General features: G+C 32.3%; 1 protein-coding gene across 2 annotated transcripts; it reads left to right on the top strand.

Annotated features, from left to right (window-relative positions):
- Positions 1-7,177: 7,177 nt before the first annotated feature.
- LOC114724262 (protein TOPLESS) lies at positions 7,178-15,527 on the top strand. 2 transcript variants are annotated; one of them, XM_028910581.1, is made up of 26 exons: positions 7,178-7,288; positions 7,698-7,838; positions 7,942-8,121; positions 8,206-8,319; positions 8,409-8,567; positions 9,017-9,194; positions 9,317-9,443; positions 9,562-9,671; positions 10,415-10,580; positions 10,699-10,808; positions 10,915-10,984; positions 11,105-11,178; positions 11,272-11,367; positions 11,452-11,547; positions 11,668-11,795; positions 11,905-12,139; positions 12,227-12,385; positions 12,460-12,558; positions 12,763-12,909; positions 13,314-13,424; positions 13,517-13,696; positions 13,771-13,899; positions 13,989-14,084; positions 14,250-14,438; positions 14,519-14,685; positions 14,800-15,527. In XM_028910581.1, the coding sequence occupies exons 2-26, from the start codon at positions 7,759-7,761 to the stop codon at positions 14,987-14,989; spliced, it is 3,390 nt and encodes a 1,129-aa protein (XP_028766414.1). In that variant the 5' UTR covers positions 7,178-7,288; positions 7,698-7,758; the 3' UTR covers positions 14,990-15,527. The 2 variants fall into 2 exon arrangements, with proteins under 2 accessions (XP_028766414.1, XP_028766413.1); XM_028910580.1 differs by having other exon boundaries at positions 7,179-7,288; positions 14,797-15,527.
- The last annotated feature ends 794 nt before the right edge of the window (positions 15,528-16,321 follow it).

The following is a 16,321-nucleotide window of genomic DNA, read 5'->3' as shown; positions in this document are numbered from 1 at the left end:
TTGTTAGTAACAAAATTGTGATTGAGTTATGCAGCACAGAGGAATTGTTGGGATGCTCAGAATGAAGCTCTCTAACAAATGAAGCACTCGAAGGACCTAGTAACCTACCTTGTAGAGTACAAAGTGCACCCACACCCATGCCTAAATTGAGCTCATTGAAATGAAAAAAATTGTTGTCAGAAGTATTGCAAACATTTGCAAATACTGATGCTTTTAGAGAGACACTCTACCAGTATAGTATTGCTTACATGTTTCAGTACAAATTTTTGAAGAATAACAAGGACAGGATGTCCGTGAAATGTCAAATTGAAGGGTGTTCTTGGAAGATTTTATGTCTAATGAGGATGTAGTATTTCTTAGATTTTATGTCAAAGTTGTGTTTTGTAATTATGAACGCTATACCAATTCTGGAATTTATGGCTTTTTAGTTATGTTTTATATAATAAAAATTTGATATTGACTAAATCTTGGAGACCGAAAAATTGAAGATGAATTGATGAGTCTCAATGTAATTTGTGAAATAGTAAAATTAATTTTGACAAATATTCAAGAATTCCATGAATCTTTGATTTGTGCAAAAAAAAAATCTTTGATCCTGTTAATCTTTGATATTTGAAATTGTAAAATTTTTTATTAGTTCCCATATTTTTTTTAATTCTATGGATATCTATAAATCACGTATTTTTTTATCTTGACTTTTCAATTATTTTTTATTGGTCATAATCTTGATTTTTCTTTTTTATTTGGTTTTTTATATGATAATGTTTTTGGCCAAATTTTTATATGATAATGTTTAAAGGAAAAACATGTTAGTTAAATTTAGTTAAAGAATTAAAATTGAAATTAGGCTTTTTAATTACAAAGGACATTTTGGTCTTTTAGCAACATTTGAAAATCCCTAATTAGGCCTCTTGGCCTAATTAGGAATTTGTTAAAAGTATAGGCTTAAATTAGAATTTTTCTATTTCAAATGGATTTAATTGGAATTTTCCCAATTTTTTATCCTATTTATAAGTCATTTCGTTAAATTTTTTGCATAAATGTACTATTTTGTCCTTTATATATTATAGTGCAAGTAGTTATCTCTTTTGAAAGGTATATATATATATATATTAAATAAAGGTAAAGTTGAAAAATTATTATATTTTAATGGAAAGTTAAAACATTTTAAGATTTTTCTTGATTTGTGTGAAATATGCTGAAAGTGTCTTATAAATAGGACCAGAGAAATATATACTACCTTTGGTTCTAATTATAAGAACTAGTTGACTAATTTGAGAAGATTAAGGAAAGAAGTTACGTCAGTTATTTATAATAAATAGGTGTTATTTTTTCTAAAATATTCTTGCTAATTAAGTGTGTTGACTAGAATTATTATTGTTAGAAGGATTATCTTGAAAAATATATAAATATGAGAGACAAAATAGATTTAGATTTTATATTTAGAATCAAAATAAAAATCAAATAAGTCCTTTTTATATGACTAGAGGTAGTACTTCTATTTTATGTATCGATTCAAAGTCAAATCATTTATCACAATTTGACAAAGTGATATCATTATTATACAATATTTAATTTATATGAAACTCTAAATGAATAATATCATTTTCTTAGATTTCGTGCAAAGTATAAAAGCAATATATAGACTTTAAAAGGTTAAAAGTTTTCTTAAATTTCAAATGTTTACTTTCAAGTTTCAAGACATGGGGTAGTTGAGATTTGAGAAAATAATTAGAATCAATGCAGGAAACTAGGATGGCATTTTGTTTTCCTCAATTTTTCACTTTGCTGGCATTAAATGCTTTGAACTTTCATATCTAATCTTAACGACGTACAGATATAATATGTTGGCAGAAAAAGATATATAAAATATTCTCTTATCCAATACTTTTTTTTTTAATGGGGATTTTCTTATCCAACTTTAAGGTGTGGTTGTTGTTTGTTATGATAATCTTATTTTTTAAAGCATCTAACATCTCACATATAACTAAAAAATAACATTGGGCATTGCATGCATTAGAAAAATAAGATTAGTATGCCAAATACACCATAAAAAGATTAGGGTGTTGGATATACGTGAAAAATAAGATCATGTTATTGGATGTACTTTTATCCTAATATTTAAATAAAAAGTCATTTAAAAATTTTGAAAATCTTTTATCAGGTAAAGGTATATCCAATACTTTAATATTATCTTTTAGGTATCATCTTTTATATGATGCCATCAGCACCCTCATCTTATTTTTAGTGCACTCAACACCATGCAATTAAAATAAAATGATGGTGCTGAATGCACCATGTAAGAGATTAGGGTGCTAAATGTACTTGAAAAATAAAAATAGGTTGTTGGATTTGCCTTTACCTTTTTTTATTCGTTCAAAACATTTAAAAAAAATTCATAAAAAATGAAAAGATATTAATTTTGTTTGCCAACGTAAAAAGTCTTTTTGTTGGGTGAAAAAAGGTAAAAAGTCATTAATTCTTATGTAAATGAAACATTTATGTACAAACTATAAATAGTTTAATAAAATATGTCTAATGAACTGCTATTTTTTTCACCTCAAAATAACATCCTTTCAAGTTAAACAAGTAAAAATTTTTTTTTCACACTTATTTGATTAATTCAAAATTTTTAATTGAACCGATTTACCAGCTCACTTATCCAAGCAATTGACTCGAGCTTTAATAACATGCTTTGTATACGGTATGAACAACGAGCCATGCTGGACTCTATTTGTTTATTTATGTCTCTCATTAGAAAAAAATAGTAACTTAGGGCCTGTTTGGATAACATAGAAAACCCTGGTTTTGAGACCCAAAACTATGGTTTGGGTCTCAGACTTGCCAAACACTCAGGAAAAAACAGAAACCGTGGTTTTGGATCAAAACCATGGTTTGGAGCTCAAAACTATGGTTTCAGAAGAAGTGAATTCATTCTACTTCTGGCTCAAATGGGAGAGTATGATTGTACCTATAGAGTAGGTCTCAACGATAATATGATTTTAACATTCCTCAATTATTTTTTATAAACATATTTAATCTTATATTTTATAACTATATATACATATTAATTATATTATTTTATATATTATTAATTATGTTGGTAAAAAATTATATTATTAACAATTTTATTTTTTCAAATTAAAATATATTATAAAATCTATCTTTTATGTAATTATCATATTAACTTATATATTTTTTAGTAAAATTTGTACATATAAAAAGTTTTTCTGATAACAACTATCCAAACACTCTCATTTATCAGAATCACTTTTTCACAAAATCTATTCTTCACAAAATCTATTTTTTCCAGAATCTATTCTCCATAAGCTATTTTCCAAACCATGATTTGGTTTCATCCAAACACACCCTTATTTTTGTTAGTACTCCCTCTGGTTTAAAATATGAAATAAATTTTGTTGGAGAAACTTGATTTTTTTTTATAAAATAACATTCAATTTTTCTGAACATTTAATAAGTTTTTTTTAATTTTATCTCTAACATATATTCTCTTTCCTCTTTGATTTATTTATTATTTGTTTACTTATTTTTATTAATAAGGACATATTTAAAAAAATACATATCTTACATATTTATTATTTTAAACTAATTTTTTAATAAATATAAATAAATAAAATTTATTTTATATTTTAAACTGAAAAGAGTATATAATTAAAAAAATAGGAGCAGCTTTCAAGATTCGCAAGAAGAGGAGGGAAAAAGCACCTTTCAAGAGACAAAGGAACCCGAACACATACTTCAATATATCGTCATCTCGTATCGCAATCATAAAGTATGCCTGTCTATCACGTGATACAATGGAAGTGCGCATATCTCTTGATTAGCTGACTGACACACATGAAGATGGCAGGCATCGTAATATTCTTCAATATAGAGGGCCAAACGTTCCGACATCTTGTTCTCTTCTAATTATCAAACCTTATTTATAATTTATAAATAAGATTTTATAATTAGATTTGAAAACAATAGTTGGGTGTCACCTGCGGGATCTATTCGTACTCTTTTCCTTCACACTCACTTTTCATCCGTCCGATGTCAGAATCCAACGGCCAATTAAAGTGCCCACATCTCTCGATTATCACCAGCGGTCCAGACCGACATTTTTGACTTAATTTATGAATCGATCGGTCAACGTTAAAGCCACATTGTTACCTCACGAGAAAAATAAGAAATTGTTTATTTATTTGGCAAATTTGTTACTCTCTTCCGGTCCTTAATATAGGACCCAATTTTTGAGTTGGTTTTGGTCTTAAATATAAGACCCATTTCTTATATTTATCAATTTTTTCTAAATTACCCCTATAGATACTCCCTCAACTATAATTAAGTAAAAGAGAGATAGGGGTATTAAGAAAGATGATTATGGTGTTTTAGGAAAAATGTGTCAATTTTCTTATAATTAACTAACTTACCTAACTTTCTTAATCTAATCAAATTAGTTAAATGGGTCTTATATTAATGACAGGAGGAGTATATTTTTTGTTTTTTAACAAAACAGGGACAACTTTTTTTTTGGTTGGTCACGTCATGAAACTGTTCATGTCTATCCACCGTTCTATCTGAATCCAAGCAACTTGATCTACCTCTAAATAATTAAAAAAAATACAAAATTTGTACCACCATAAAATACTACTTCCGATCTTTAATATAAGATTTTATTTGATTTTTATTTTGGTCCTAAATATAAGACCCCAGTCCACTTTGTCTTTCATATTTATATTTTTTTTTTCCAAAATAGCTATTCTAACAATAATAGTTCTAGTCAATACACTTGATCAGTAAGGATATTTTAGGAAATACAACACCTGTTTAGGATAAATAACTAACTCAACTTACTTCATTAATCTCTTTAAATTAGTCAACTGGCTCTTATAATTAAGACCGGAGGTAGTATAAGTTATGGTAAAGCAGCATTTAACATCCTGATATTATTTTTTTAATTGTGTATCCATTAACTTGATTTTTTTAACACTTTCAACATCTTGATCTTTTTTTTTTTTGAGTAGGATGTTATCGCTAACTCAGGGTATCCCAGCATATCGGCCAGACTAATCCCAGGGTGCCTCGCCAGGAATCGAGCCCATGACCCGGTAGGGGAACGCGCCTTGCGCCCCCGTTTGCGACCAGTCGGACCCAACCCTGCGGTAGCATCTTGATCTTATTTATTATGCATGTAGCACTTTGATTTTTTTTTTTTTATAATACTTTTAGTACCATAATCTTATTTATAATGCATCAAACATCCTGATACTCCTTTTGGTTCTATATATAAGCTTTAAATTTGGATAGGAGTATGGACGTATAGTCCATTTTATAAACTTCTATTTGGAATTGTCTTAGTAACATTTAATGCATTTTTCTTATTTTGCTCTTATTCATTTTTTTTGTTTCATTTGTCATACTCTTTCTTATTACATTTCCCACACACTCGCTTTCATTCTTTTTCTCATTTATTGTAAGGGTATATTTAAAAACAAAATTATATTTTTAACATATTTATTACTTTTAACTAATTTTAGCTAATTATTTATTATCCATGAATTAGTTATTTGAAGCTTATAATAATAACTAGAGGGAATATTATTTTTTTGATACTTTCACCACCTTAATCTTATTTATAGTGCATTGGGTAGCCAAAACTATAACTAAAAGTCACGTGTTGCCATGTTGGATACAACAGAAAAAATAATAACAAAAATGCTAGGTGTACCAAAAAAACATTAGTTAGATGCATCATAAAATGAAAGGAGAATACTAGATGATATTAGAAAATAACATTAGGTTTTTTTTTTGGCCAAATATAACATTAGGATATTAAATGCTAGATTTTCCACCTAAAAACGAAATCAAATCAAATGTACACTTTTTATGCTCATATTTTGAATCGTTTGGGTGTGTAATTAATTTGTAAGTATACTAAATCTAACTTTTTTAATGTATACTAAAGTTTATTCTTTGAGATTTGAATTGACCTCATTGAGAAGATGCGGGCGTTTGATTTGAAATTCTAAACTTTATATATAAAAATATTTTATTTAAAGAAAGAGTAATTTTTGTATTCTTTAAGGTCAGCACAACCTTAAAATATACATTTAACTTTTTAACTTTATACAATATTTTAATTTATTTTCTTAACTTTAAAAAGCATATTTTTTAATTTTTAACCCTAAAATCATTAAATTTAAATGATATTTTTAGTAATAATCATGGTTGTTTAATATATTAACATTTGAGAATATTTTATTAATATTTAAGATCTTAATTTCTTTTTTTTTTAACACTTTTATAGTTAAATGACTAAAATTATAGTTTCTAAAGTTAAGAAGTTAAATTAAAATCATGTATAAAATTAAAGGAGTAAATATATATTTTAGATTAAAGATGGTCTTAATTAATGAAAGGTAAATATTTTTTTAACAAATAACAAAGGCTTTCTTCTGCAAATACTGATTCGGTTGGTCGTTGCGACAAACTTTAGATTAGATTCAGGGAAGATATTTTAGATTTAAAATATTTAATATAATATAAATTGATATTATTAAAAAAAATTTATTGAAGATCTAATCAGTTAATAACAGAGTAATAATCTACTCCTGTAATCCTATTTATAGGGTAGAGAGAAAAGACATTTTTTAATCCTATTTATAGGGTACTGAGAGAAATTTTTTATATGGATATATAATTTTAACCTTTATTTACATGAGGTATAATGTAGATTAAATAGGAATAAAATTAGAAAGTTATTAAATTTTAAATGAGAATTAATAAAGTTTAAAATTTTTTTTAATTTGTGTGAAACATACTGAAAATATCTTATAAAAAAAACCAGAGGAGTCGTACTTTTCTTTCCGTTGTATTAAAAAAAAAAAACAGTTATTGTCTAGTACTGTGCAAGTTTTACTCCAAGCTGAACGACAGCTGTCAGCTCAAGATTCCGAGCCGACTCCACTAGAGAAATTGAAGCCGGCTTCGTGGGCCCCAAAATAACTGCACGTATAATATAAGTACTCAAAGATATCAAATAGCTTATCATACATACGCAAACCTATCAACGATATGTCACTTGGCTTATCATCTCGCCAATCTGCTGTATCCTATATAAAAAACACATCTGCAAGTTCAAATGTCCTGTAAATATTTCTAGAGAGAGTTTTTCTGAGGAGTGAGAAGGCGAGTATAATAGTCCATTCAGGAGAGAGAAAATTCAGGAGATAGAAAGCTCGCCCCCTCTGCTCTGTTCTGGTGCGTGTGTTTTCTGGCTTTGAAGGTGAGAGACGTGAGAACTTCCTCAGGAATCACTCTTAATTTCCGAATCTGTTGCTTTAGAGTCGACAGACTTTTCCATGTGATTTTATTTTGTTTTCTCCATTCTTTCTATTTTCTCTCTCTTTTTGAAGCTTTTTCCTCTCTTGCATCCTGGATTCCTATATAGATTAAAGCTACTTTCTTGTCCTCTTTGATCGTCCGCGACAGAGTCAACTCGTTTTGCACTTTTCCTTGCTTGCCTGATTTTTAGATAAATTTGCAATTCTGGTAGTTTTCTTTCTTAAATGCTACGCTGGGTCTAGTTTAGTTAATGATTTCATTCATGTTTTGGATTCGAATTGTTAATCGTTTCATCTGATTTGTAACGCTGCTCGATTTCTCTAACTTTTTTTTTCATGTGAGATTTGCAGATCTAGTTTGCTTTTGCTCATCCCTGCATCTTTCCTTCTAATCGAACCTGGGCCGGCTACGATGTCGTCTCTCAGTAGAGAATTGGTGTTCTTGATTTTACAGTTTCTGGAAGAGGAAAAGTTCAAAGAGACTGTTCACAAGTGGGGCTTATGCCATTTAAGTTTGTTATTTATGATCATTTTTAATATTTATTTATAAATACTACATTTACCACTTCTTTTTTCTCCTTTCTTGTAATAATAGGCTTGAACAAGAGTCTGGGTTTTTCTTTAATATGAAATATTTTGAGGATGAAGTGCACAATGGCAATTGGGATGAGGTTGAAAGATATCTCTCTGGTTTCACAAAAGTTGATGATAATCGGTATTCAATGAAGATATTTTTTGAGATTAGGAAGCAGAAATACCTCGAAGCATTAGATAAGTAAGCTTACAAGTCCCTTTAGACTTGGTTGGCAGTTAATGTCAGAAAATTAGACCTTAATTTGAACTGTTTAAATTTTTGTAGGCACGACAGGTCCAAGGCTGTAGAAATATTGGTGAAGGATTTAAAAGTTTTTTCCACATTCAATGAAGACCTATTCAAGGAAATCACACAGCTCTTGACATTGGATAATTTTAGGTACATATATATACACGCATATATATACTTTGTTCCATATTTACTGTAAAATTTCTGTAGACGCAGACAATGAATTTCTCATACTACAGGGAAAATGAACAATTGTCAAAGTACGGTGATACAAAGTCTGCAAGGGCAATCATGTTGATTGAGCTTAAAAAGCTGATTGAAGCAAATCCCTTATTCCGTGACAAATTGCAGTTTCCCAACCTTAAAAATTCAAGATTACGAACTCTCATCAATCAAAGGTAAACTACTCAAAAGATCAAAATCCAACGTGCTATAACACTCAATTTAAAAACTGTGCACTGTATGTGAAATAACTTCTCAGGACATCCTGGCAGTGAGATTGTTTCTGGCATCCTTGTTTACCATTGAATTAGCTTATTCTTCAATTTCAGAATTCTTTGAGCATTGGTGTATACATGCGATATTTATTCCAGCCATTGAACTCTTTATTTATTTATTTTGGATGGAAGCCATTGAACTCTTTATTAAATAGAATAATAGAATATATCTCCTTTATTAAATAGAATATATCTCCTGTACAATGTATTGTAGTCTTTGGTTGAGAAGTGTGTTCTTCAATTCATCTGGGCATTGTAAATTGGTGAGAAAGTGGAGCTACTGTTTATGCTTTTGCGTAGTATGTTTTTGTCTTAGTCCTTTCTAACTTTCTAATCTTTTATAATCGCAGCTTGAATTGGCAGCATCAGCTCTGTAAGAATCCACGGTCAAATCCAGATATTAAAACTCTTTTTGTGGATCACTCTTGTGGACAACCAAATGGTGCACGGGCTCCATCTCCGGCTAATAATCCCCTACTTGGATCCTTACCTAAGGCTGGAGGGTTTCCTCCTCTAGGTGCACATGGGGTAGGCTACTAACTGATTATCTGCATTCCACTGTTTTTATAGGCATTGCTTAATTCCTCTTTGTTTTTATTGTGGTCTTTACTTTGGTGCTGACTATTGTGTTGGGCTTAATTGGTATATAGCCATTTCAACCTACCACAACACCCATGCCAGCACCCCTGGCAGGCTGGATGTCAAATCCTGCCACTGTAGCTCATCCTGCAGTTTCTGGAGGAGGAGCTATAGGTCTCGGTGCTCCTTCAATCTCTGGTAATGCATTGTTTTGCTTTCTGTTATCTCCTAGTCTTAATTTGTGGAAGTGCTTGATTATTGAATGCTATATTTAGTATGATCTGTGAACTTGAACATGCTTTATTTTCTTTTTAAGCTGCTTTGAAGCACCCTAGGACCCCTCCAACTAACCCATCTGTTGAATACCCATCTGGAGATTCTGACCACGTATCTAAGAGACCAAGGCCACTGGGAATGCCAGATGAGGTAATTTGAGTACCAGTTATTTATGCCCTTGTGTTGTAACTCTTGGCATTTACTACTGGATAAATCATTGTCCTCTTCCTTAAGAGGTGCCTAAATTATATGAATCTCATTTCTGTTTTGGAACTATTCACTTATTTACTTGAAACCAGAAGATGATTGCAATGAACTCAAGAATAATATCGTTCTTTAATTGCTTTTCGTAAAAATAATTCATAATCTAATTTTATTTTACCTTAAAATCGTAAGTTTAATTTATTATAAAAATTTGCTATATCATTGCTTATGTTTATTAATGTAGATTTAATACAAATGTTATTGTTGAAACTAAAACATTAAATTTAAATTACTTATCAGTTAATTACGAAATATTAAGATTTTGGATATTTCCTTTTTTATAATATATTTTATGATTTTATCAAATGCTTATAGAATTTTATAGTTTAAAAGATATAAAATTTTCTGTATTTTATATTAGTCCAATATAATTTAACGCTTTTACGGAGTAGTTATCAGAATATCTTTAGTACATATCTACTTGCAGATTATATGTTTCAAGAATATAATGCATATTTTAGATTTCATCAGATAGGATTTTACATTTTTTAAAACATAGATGAGAACCGTGTCACATAAATTTAAGTATCTCTAGAAGACTAATTTACATTTATTATTTTATCAAATTGGCTGTAAGAAAATTCTGACCTCTCACATTTATACTATCAATGTTCAATCATTTTGTGCAGGTGAATCTACCTGTTAATGTGTTGCCAGCTGCATTACCAGGTCATGGGCATGGACAATCTTTCAATGCACCTGATGACTTACCAAAGACTGTTACACGAACTCTGAATCAGGGTTCATCTCCAATGAGCATGGACTTCCATCCAGTTCAACAGAGTTTACTTCTTGGTCTGCTTCTATTCCAAGGCCTTTTGATGGTCTCATTGACTTGCTTATTAGTTACATGTATCTGCTGCTTATATTGGCAATTGATGGTAATTTTTGTTTTTTTAATGCTATATGTCAGTTGGTACCAATGTGGGGGACATATCTTTGTGGGAAGTGGGCTCTCGAGAGAGATTGGTCTCAAGGAACTTTAAAGTTTGGGATCTAAGTGCCTGCTCAATGCCACTTCAGGTTCTCTCTTCTTGTTCATTGATGTCCTTAATGTATATATGCGCCAAAATCCTAGATTGGTAATATTGCAACTACTGAATTGAAAACTAATAATGATTAAAATCAGGCTTCTCTTGTCAAAGATCCCATTGTTTCTGTCAACCGTGTGATTTGGAGTCCTGATGGTGGCTTATTTGGTAAGTTAAGAGTCTTCAGTCACTTCGATAGTTCAATGTTGAATTTAATTATGTGATTAATATGCACTTGTAAGAACCAGCCAGATCCAGTGCTAATGTCTCTGTTTATTCAATTGACAGGCGTTGCTTACTCAAGGCATATTGTTCAGATATACTCATACAATGGTGGGGATGAGGTGCGCCAACACCTGGAGGTATATTGTGGAGAATATTTTCTCTCAGCTTGCTTTCTGTTTAATTGATGCCCATTTGTTCTGTGATTATTCAATTGTGAGCCTCTTATGTAGATTGATGCTCATGTTGGTGGAGTGAATGATCTTGCATTTTCCCACCCAAATAAGCAGTTGTGTGTCATAACTTGTGGTGATGATAAGACCATTAAGGTAAGTTTGTATTTGTCAAAGTGAGTTTGGTTTTCCTAAATGAAGAAGTTGATAAATTTTTATAACTATTTGTTTGAATTTAAGGTTTGGGACGCTGCTACTGGTACAAAACAGTTTACTTTTGAAGGTCACGAGGCTCCAGTCTATTCTGTTTGTCCTCATTACAAAGAAAACATTCAGGTTGAAAATTAACTTTAGAAGCTTTGCTAGGCATTTTAGTGGAGCTAATATGATTCCTTTAGCTATCCCATTTTTCCCAGTTGGTTTACCTTTCTGATGCTCTATGCTTTGTTGGTGCAGTTTATATTTTCAACAGCATTAGATGGAAAAATAAAAGCATGGTTGTACGACAATTTGGGTTCTCGTGTTGATTACGATGCTCCTGGTCGTTGGTGCACAACCATGGCTTACAGTGCTGATGGTACAAGGTCTAGATTCTAAACCATGACTACTTGTTCTGTTTTTTGCTTTATCGTTAAATTATAATGTCAATTTCATAGCTTGTGTAAAAGTGCTTCTGGTTAATGTATGTTCTAGGCTCTTTTCATGTGGGACAAGCAAGGAGGGGGAATCCTCAATTGTTGAATGGAATGAAAGTGAAGGAGCTGTCAAAAGGACATATCAAGGATTTCGTAAAAAATCGCTGGGTGTTGTGCAATTTGACACAACAAAAAATCGATTTTTGGCTGCTGGTGATGATTTCTCCATTAAATTCTGGGATATGGACAACGTTCAACTTTTGACAACTATTGATGCTGATGGAGGTCTACCTGTAGGTTCCTTCTGTTTTTTGCAAATTGGAAAATTGCTATCTGGAAATAGTCGTAAAGTAATTTGTTGTTGCATTCTTGATTTCTAGACAAGCCCACGCATCCGTTTCAACAAGGATGGAACCCTCTTAGCTGTTTCTGCAAATGAGAATGGAATTAAAATTTTAGCCAATGCAGATGGAATAAGATTTTTACGGACATTAGAAAATTCTGCATACGAGGCATCCAGAACATCTGAAGCCATAAAGGTAAACTTGTAGATGTCAAGGTTTCCTTCTCTCTGACTTGTTAACCTATATTAACATGCAATGTTCTGTTGCAGCCCACAATGAATCCAATTTCAGCTGCTGCTGCTGCTGCCGCTGCCAGTGGTGCTGCGCTTGCAGAGAGGGGCTTGTCTGTAGTAGCTATTGCAGGAATGGTCTGTCATTCTTGTCCTCATATAAATAGGACACGTCATTTGCTTTTTAATTTATACTAATGCTAAGATGCAACTCTTGTTTATATTTTTGGCTCATTAGTACATTATTTTATACTCCATTCCCAATAAAGTAGGATGATCCTTTTAATTTTATTTTCCCATATAGTTATTACTAATAACTACAAGTGAATCTTATTTCACCAGAATGGGGATGCTCGGAATATGGGTGATGTTAAACCTAGAATAGCCGAAGAATCCAATGACAAGTCAAAGATATGGAAGGCCACTGACATCAATGAACCATCTCAATGTAGATCCTTGAAGCTACCTGAGAATCTGAGAGTAACCAAGGTTAAGTTCTTAGTATTTGCACTCAGTATTTGTCCTTCAAAATTTTAATCGAATTGATTACCTTGGCATTTCAAGTAGCAATCTTCCAGGTATTTTTCTTTTTCTGCCTTAAAAATGCTAGCCCGTCAAATAGAAATTTTTAAAGGCAACAAAACTCCATTATGTTATTTGAATAACTGCTTAAGACGGCATAAAGTTCAGCATTAGCGCATGAAACAAAAAAAAAAAAATCAGATTACATGCTGCCTTTCCTGGTCAGTTTTGTTCATATTGTGTGTGTGTGTATTCATTTATGTTAACTTCGCCAATTGGATATTGTATCAATCCTTCCTTGAACTTCCTTCTCATAATGTTTCTCTGCCCTCTTGAAAAATCATATTGTTCTGCTTCTCTTGCTCCAACAGATATCAAGGTTGATATATACAAATTCAGGGAATGCCATCCTGGCATTATCATCAGATGCAGTTCATCTGCTCTGGAAATGGCAGCGAAGTGACCGAAATTCTTCTGGCAAGGTGAGAATGTGTGGTGTTTGTCAGAATTTCCTTCACTCAAAATTTGGAATAACAGTGACGTTGTTTCTGCATTCTGGTCCTTCATCCTGTAGGCCACTGCCAGTGTCTCTCCACACTTGTGGCAACCAACAAGTGGCATCCTGATGACCAATGACATTTCTGATAGCAATCCTGAGGATGCTGTGCCTTGCTTTGCTCTCTCCAAAAATGATTCTTATGTGATGTCAGCATCAGGAGGGAAGATTTCATTGTTCAATATGATGACCTTTAAGGTGACTTATGGCCCCTATTCGCTTATGGATTTTTTCCGTGATGAAATTAACCAACCTTACTCTTGGCCTTGCAGACAATGACAACTTTCATGCCTCCACCACCTGCAGCAACATTTCTTGCTTTTCACCCTCAGGATAACAATATTATAGCTATTGGGATGGATGATTCCTCCATTCAGATATATAATGTCCGTGTGGATGAGGTAGCAATGCTGTCTGTTAAGAGTTTGCTTTCTTACTTATGGTTTAAGATATAAGATATTTTAAGGTTTACGCTGAGTTTTTTGTGCAGGTTAAAAGCAAACTTAAAGGTCACACCAAAAGAATAACCGGCCTTGCTTTTTCTCATGCACTGAATGTGTTAGTTTCATCTGGGGCAGATGCTCAGGTTATTGTTGTTATTATTTTTCGTTGATCTGTCTTTAGAATCATGCTTTAGAATGGTTATTTGCTGGAACTTCTATTACGGTCTTTAACTGGGCTTTCATGAAGCATTCATCTCTTTTCAGCAAGCCATGAAATCTGTCCTCACAAGTTCTTATTAACTGTTCAGCTTTGTGTGTGGAATACTGATGGATGGGAAAAGCAGAAGAGTAGATTCTTGCAGATTCCTCCAGGGAAGACTCCAGCGGCACAGGCAGAAACCCGTGTACAGTTTCAGCAGGATCAGATACAGTTCTTGGTTGTACATGAAACTCAACTTGCCATATATGAAACAACAAAACTAGAATGTCTAAAGCTGGTAAATTAGTAATTTCAATGCATTGTGTTCGTTTGATCTTTTCCTCTCCCTTCATCTGATAAAAAGAGCTTGAACTGCAGTGGATTCCAAGAGAGTCTACTGCACCTATATCAGCTGCAACTTTCTCATGTGATAGCCAGCTGATATATGCCAGCTTTTTAGATGCAACAGTTTCTGTCTTTAGTGCATCAAACCTCAGAGTACGCTGTCGTATCAATCCGTCTTCATATCTTTCTGCCAGCGTCAGGTATGCCATCTTTTACCACTCAGTTTTTCTCCCTAGTTTTTTTCTTTAAAAAAATAAAATTATCTTTCACGAAGTACGTATTGTTGAATCCCATCCCTGGTTCATATGCAGCAGTTCCAGTGTACAACCACTTGTGGTCGCTGCACATCCACAAGAACCAAATCAGTTTGCTATAGGATTGTCAGATGGCGGAGTTCATGTGTTTGAGCCCCTTGAGTCTGAAGGCAAGTGGGGTGTGCCTCCTCCCGTTGAGAATGGATCAGCAAGTAATGCGGTAGCTAATTCGGATCAAGCCCAGAGATAATATGTGTGAGCCTAAGACAAGTTTCTTTTACATACTTGGCTTGCTGGCTATCCCAAGAACTAGGCATATATACACCTTAGTTTATGCAGACTAATCCAACCACTCTAAGATCCACTGCATTTTCTGGGCTGTTCATAATCACATTAGAATGCATTTCAAGTTGAATCACTCTGCAGATTGGGAAAATTCTTTTGCCTATCTTCAAGCTTCTGGCCCTATAGATCCCAAATTCTTTGCCTCATGCAGTCTGCAAGTAAATTGCTAAGTTATTCTCCTGTTATTATGCTTCCTAGTCTCCTTGTCATTTATGAGTATAGTAAAGTATTTATATTGTGCAGTTTTGTTTTATGACATTTAGTGTACTGAAGAATGAGTAACAAAGATGTGGATTTGACAAAGTTGGTATAGGATTTTGCTTAGGTCAGCAAGTTATTTGCTTTTAGGAGACTCAAATAGCATTGTTTCTTAAAGCTTCATCGGTGTATTTACCTGTTCCGCCTTAATATAAAATGCTGATCACTATTACTATTTCATACCACCTCCGGTATTTAATATAAGAGTTTGTTTAATTTTTATTTTGGTCTTAAATATAAGATTTCAATTCACTTTATCTCTTATATTTATTTTCAAGATAATTCTTATAATAATGGTAGTTTTAGTCAATATACTTGATTAGCAAGGATACTTTAGGAAAGACGATATCTATTTATTACAAATAACTAATTTAACTAATTTTCTTAATCTACTCAAATTAGTTAACTAGTTTATATATTAAGGACTGATAGCATAATTTTAGTTTTTTCGCATGTGATAATACTCCTAATCCCAAAGCCCGAGGTACCAAAATACTACCTTGCGCGGGGGTGTGCGTGAGTTTTTTTTTTTGGTGGCCAGTAATCTAGGAATACTTTATGATTTGTCTGGCTTCTATATTATTTAAGATTGAAAGTAGTAAATATGAGAAGGCTTAGATATAAGCATGCAGCATTCATATAATGTGCATAATTTACAAGGCGGCTAGCATATTTATTAACTTCTCTGAAGACATGCTATTAAGTAACATCTTAATTGCACATCATAATGAGCCGTTTTTTTTTTTTTTGCTACAAGAGAAGGCCCAAGGCCGAAAAAAATAAAATTAAGATTCACTGGGTTTGAAACCCAAACATTCTTCAGCTATCAAATCCTTTAAACTAGGCGGGCAGATATCAAAAAGCTGAGAGTATGAGATTCCCAACTTGGCTAAGCAATCAGCAGCACGATTTCTTTTCCTCGGTATATACTCTAACTTGATAGTCCAGTTGAAGTTCAGCATGTTTAGAATTTGTTGGA

Source organism: Neltuma alba, unplaced genomic scaffold, assembly GCF_004799145.2.
Source record: "Neltuma alba isolate B1F8T4 unplaced genomic scaffold, ASM479914v2 tig00012182_pilon, whole genome shotgun sequence".
In the NCBI taxonomy this organism is placed as follows: Eukaryota; Viridiplantae; Streptophyta; class Magnoliopsida; order Fabales; family Fabaceae; genus Neltuma; species Neltuma alba.
Note: the sequence above shows the minus strand (reverse complement) of the source record. Positions and strands in the feature narration are given on the sequence as shown.

Coding starts and splice junctions, on each gene's coding strand:
- LOC114724262 (XM_028910580.1), top strand. CDS start 7,759: ATGTCGTCTCTCAGTAGAGAATTGGTGTTCTTGATTTTACAGTTTCTG. Junction 10,581..10,698: donor TCAACAGAGTTTACTTCTTG/GTCTGCTTCTAT, acceptor GCTATATGTCAG/TTGGTACCAATGTGGGGGAC. Junction 13,425..13,516: donor ACCGAAATTCTTCTGGCAAG/GTGAGAATGTGT, acceptor TTCATCCTGTAG/GCCACTGCCAGTGTCTCTCC.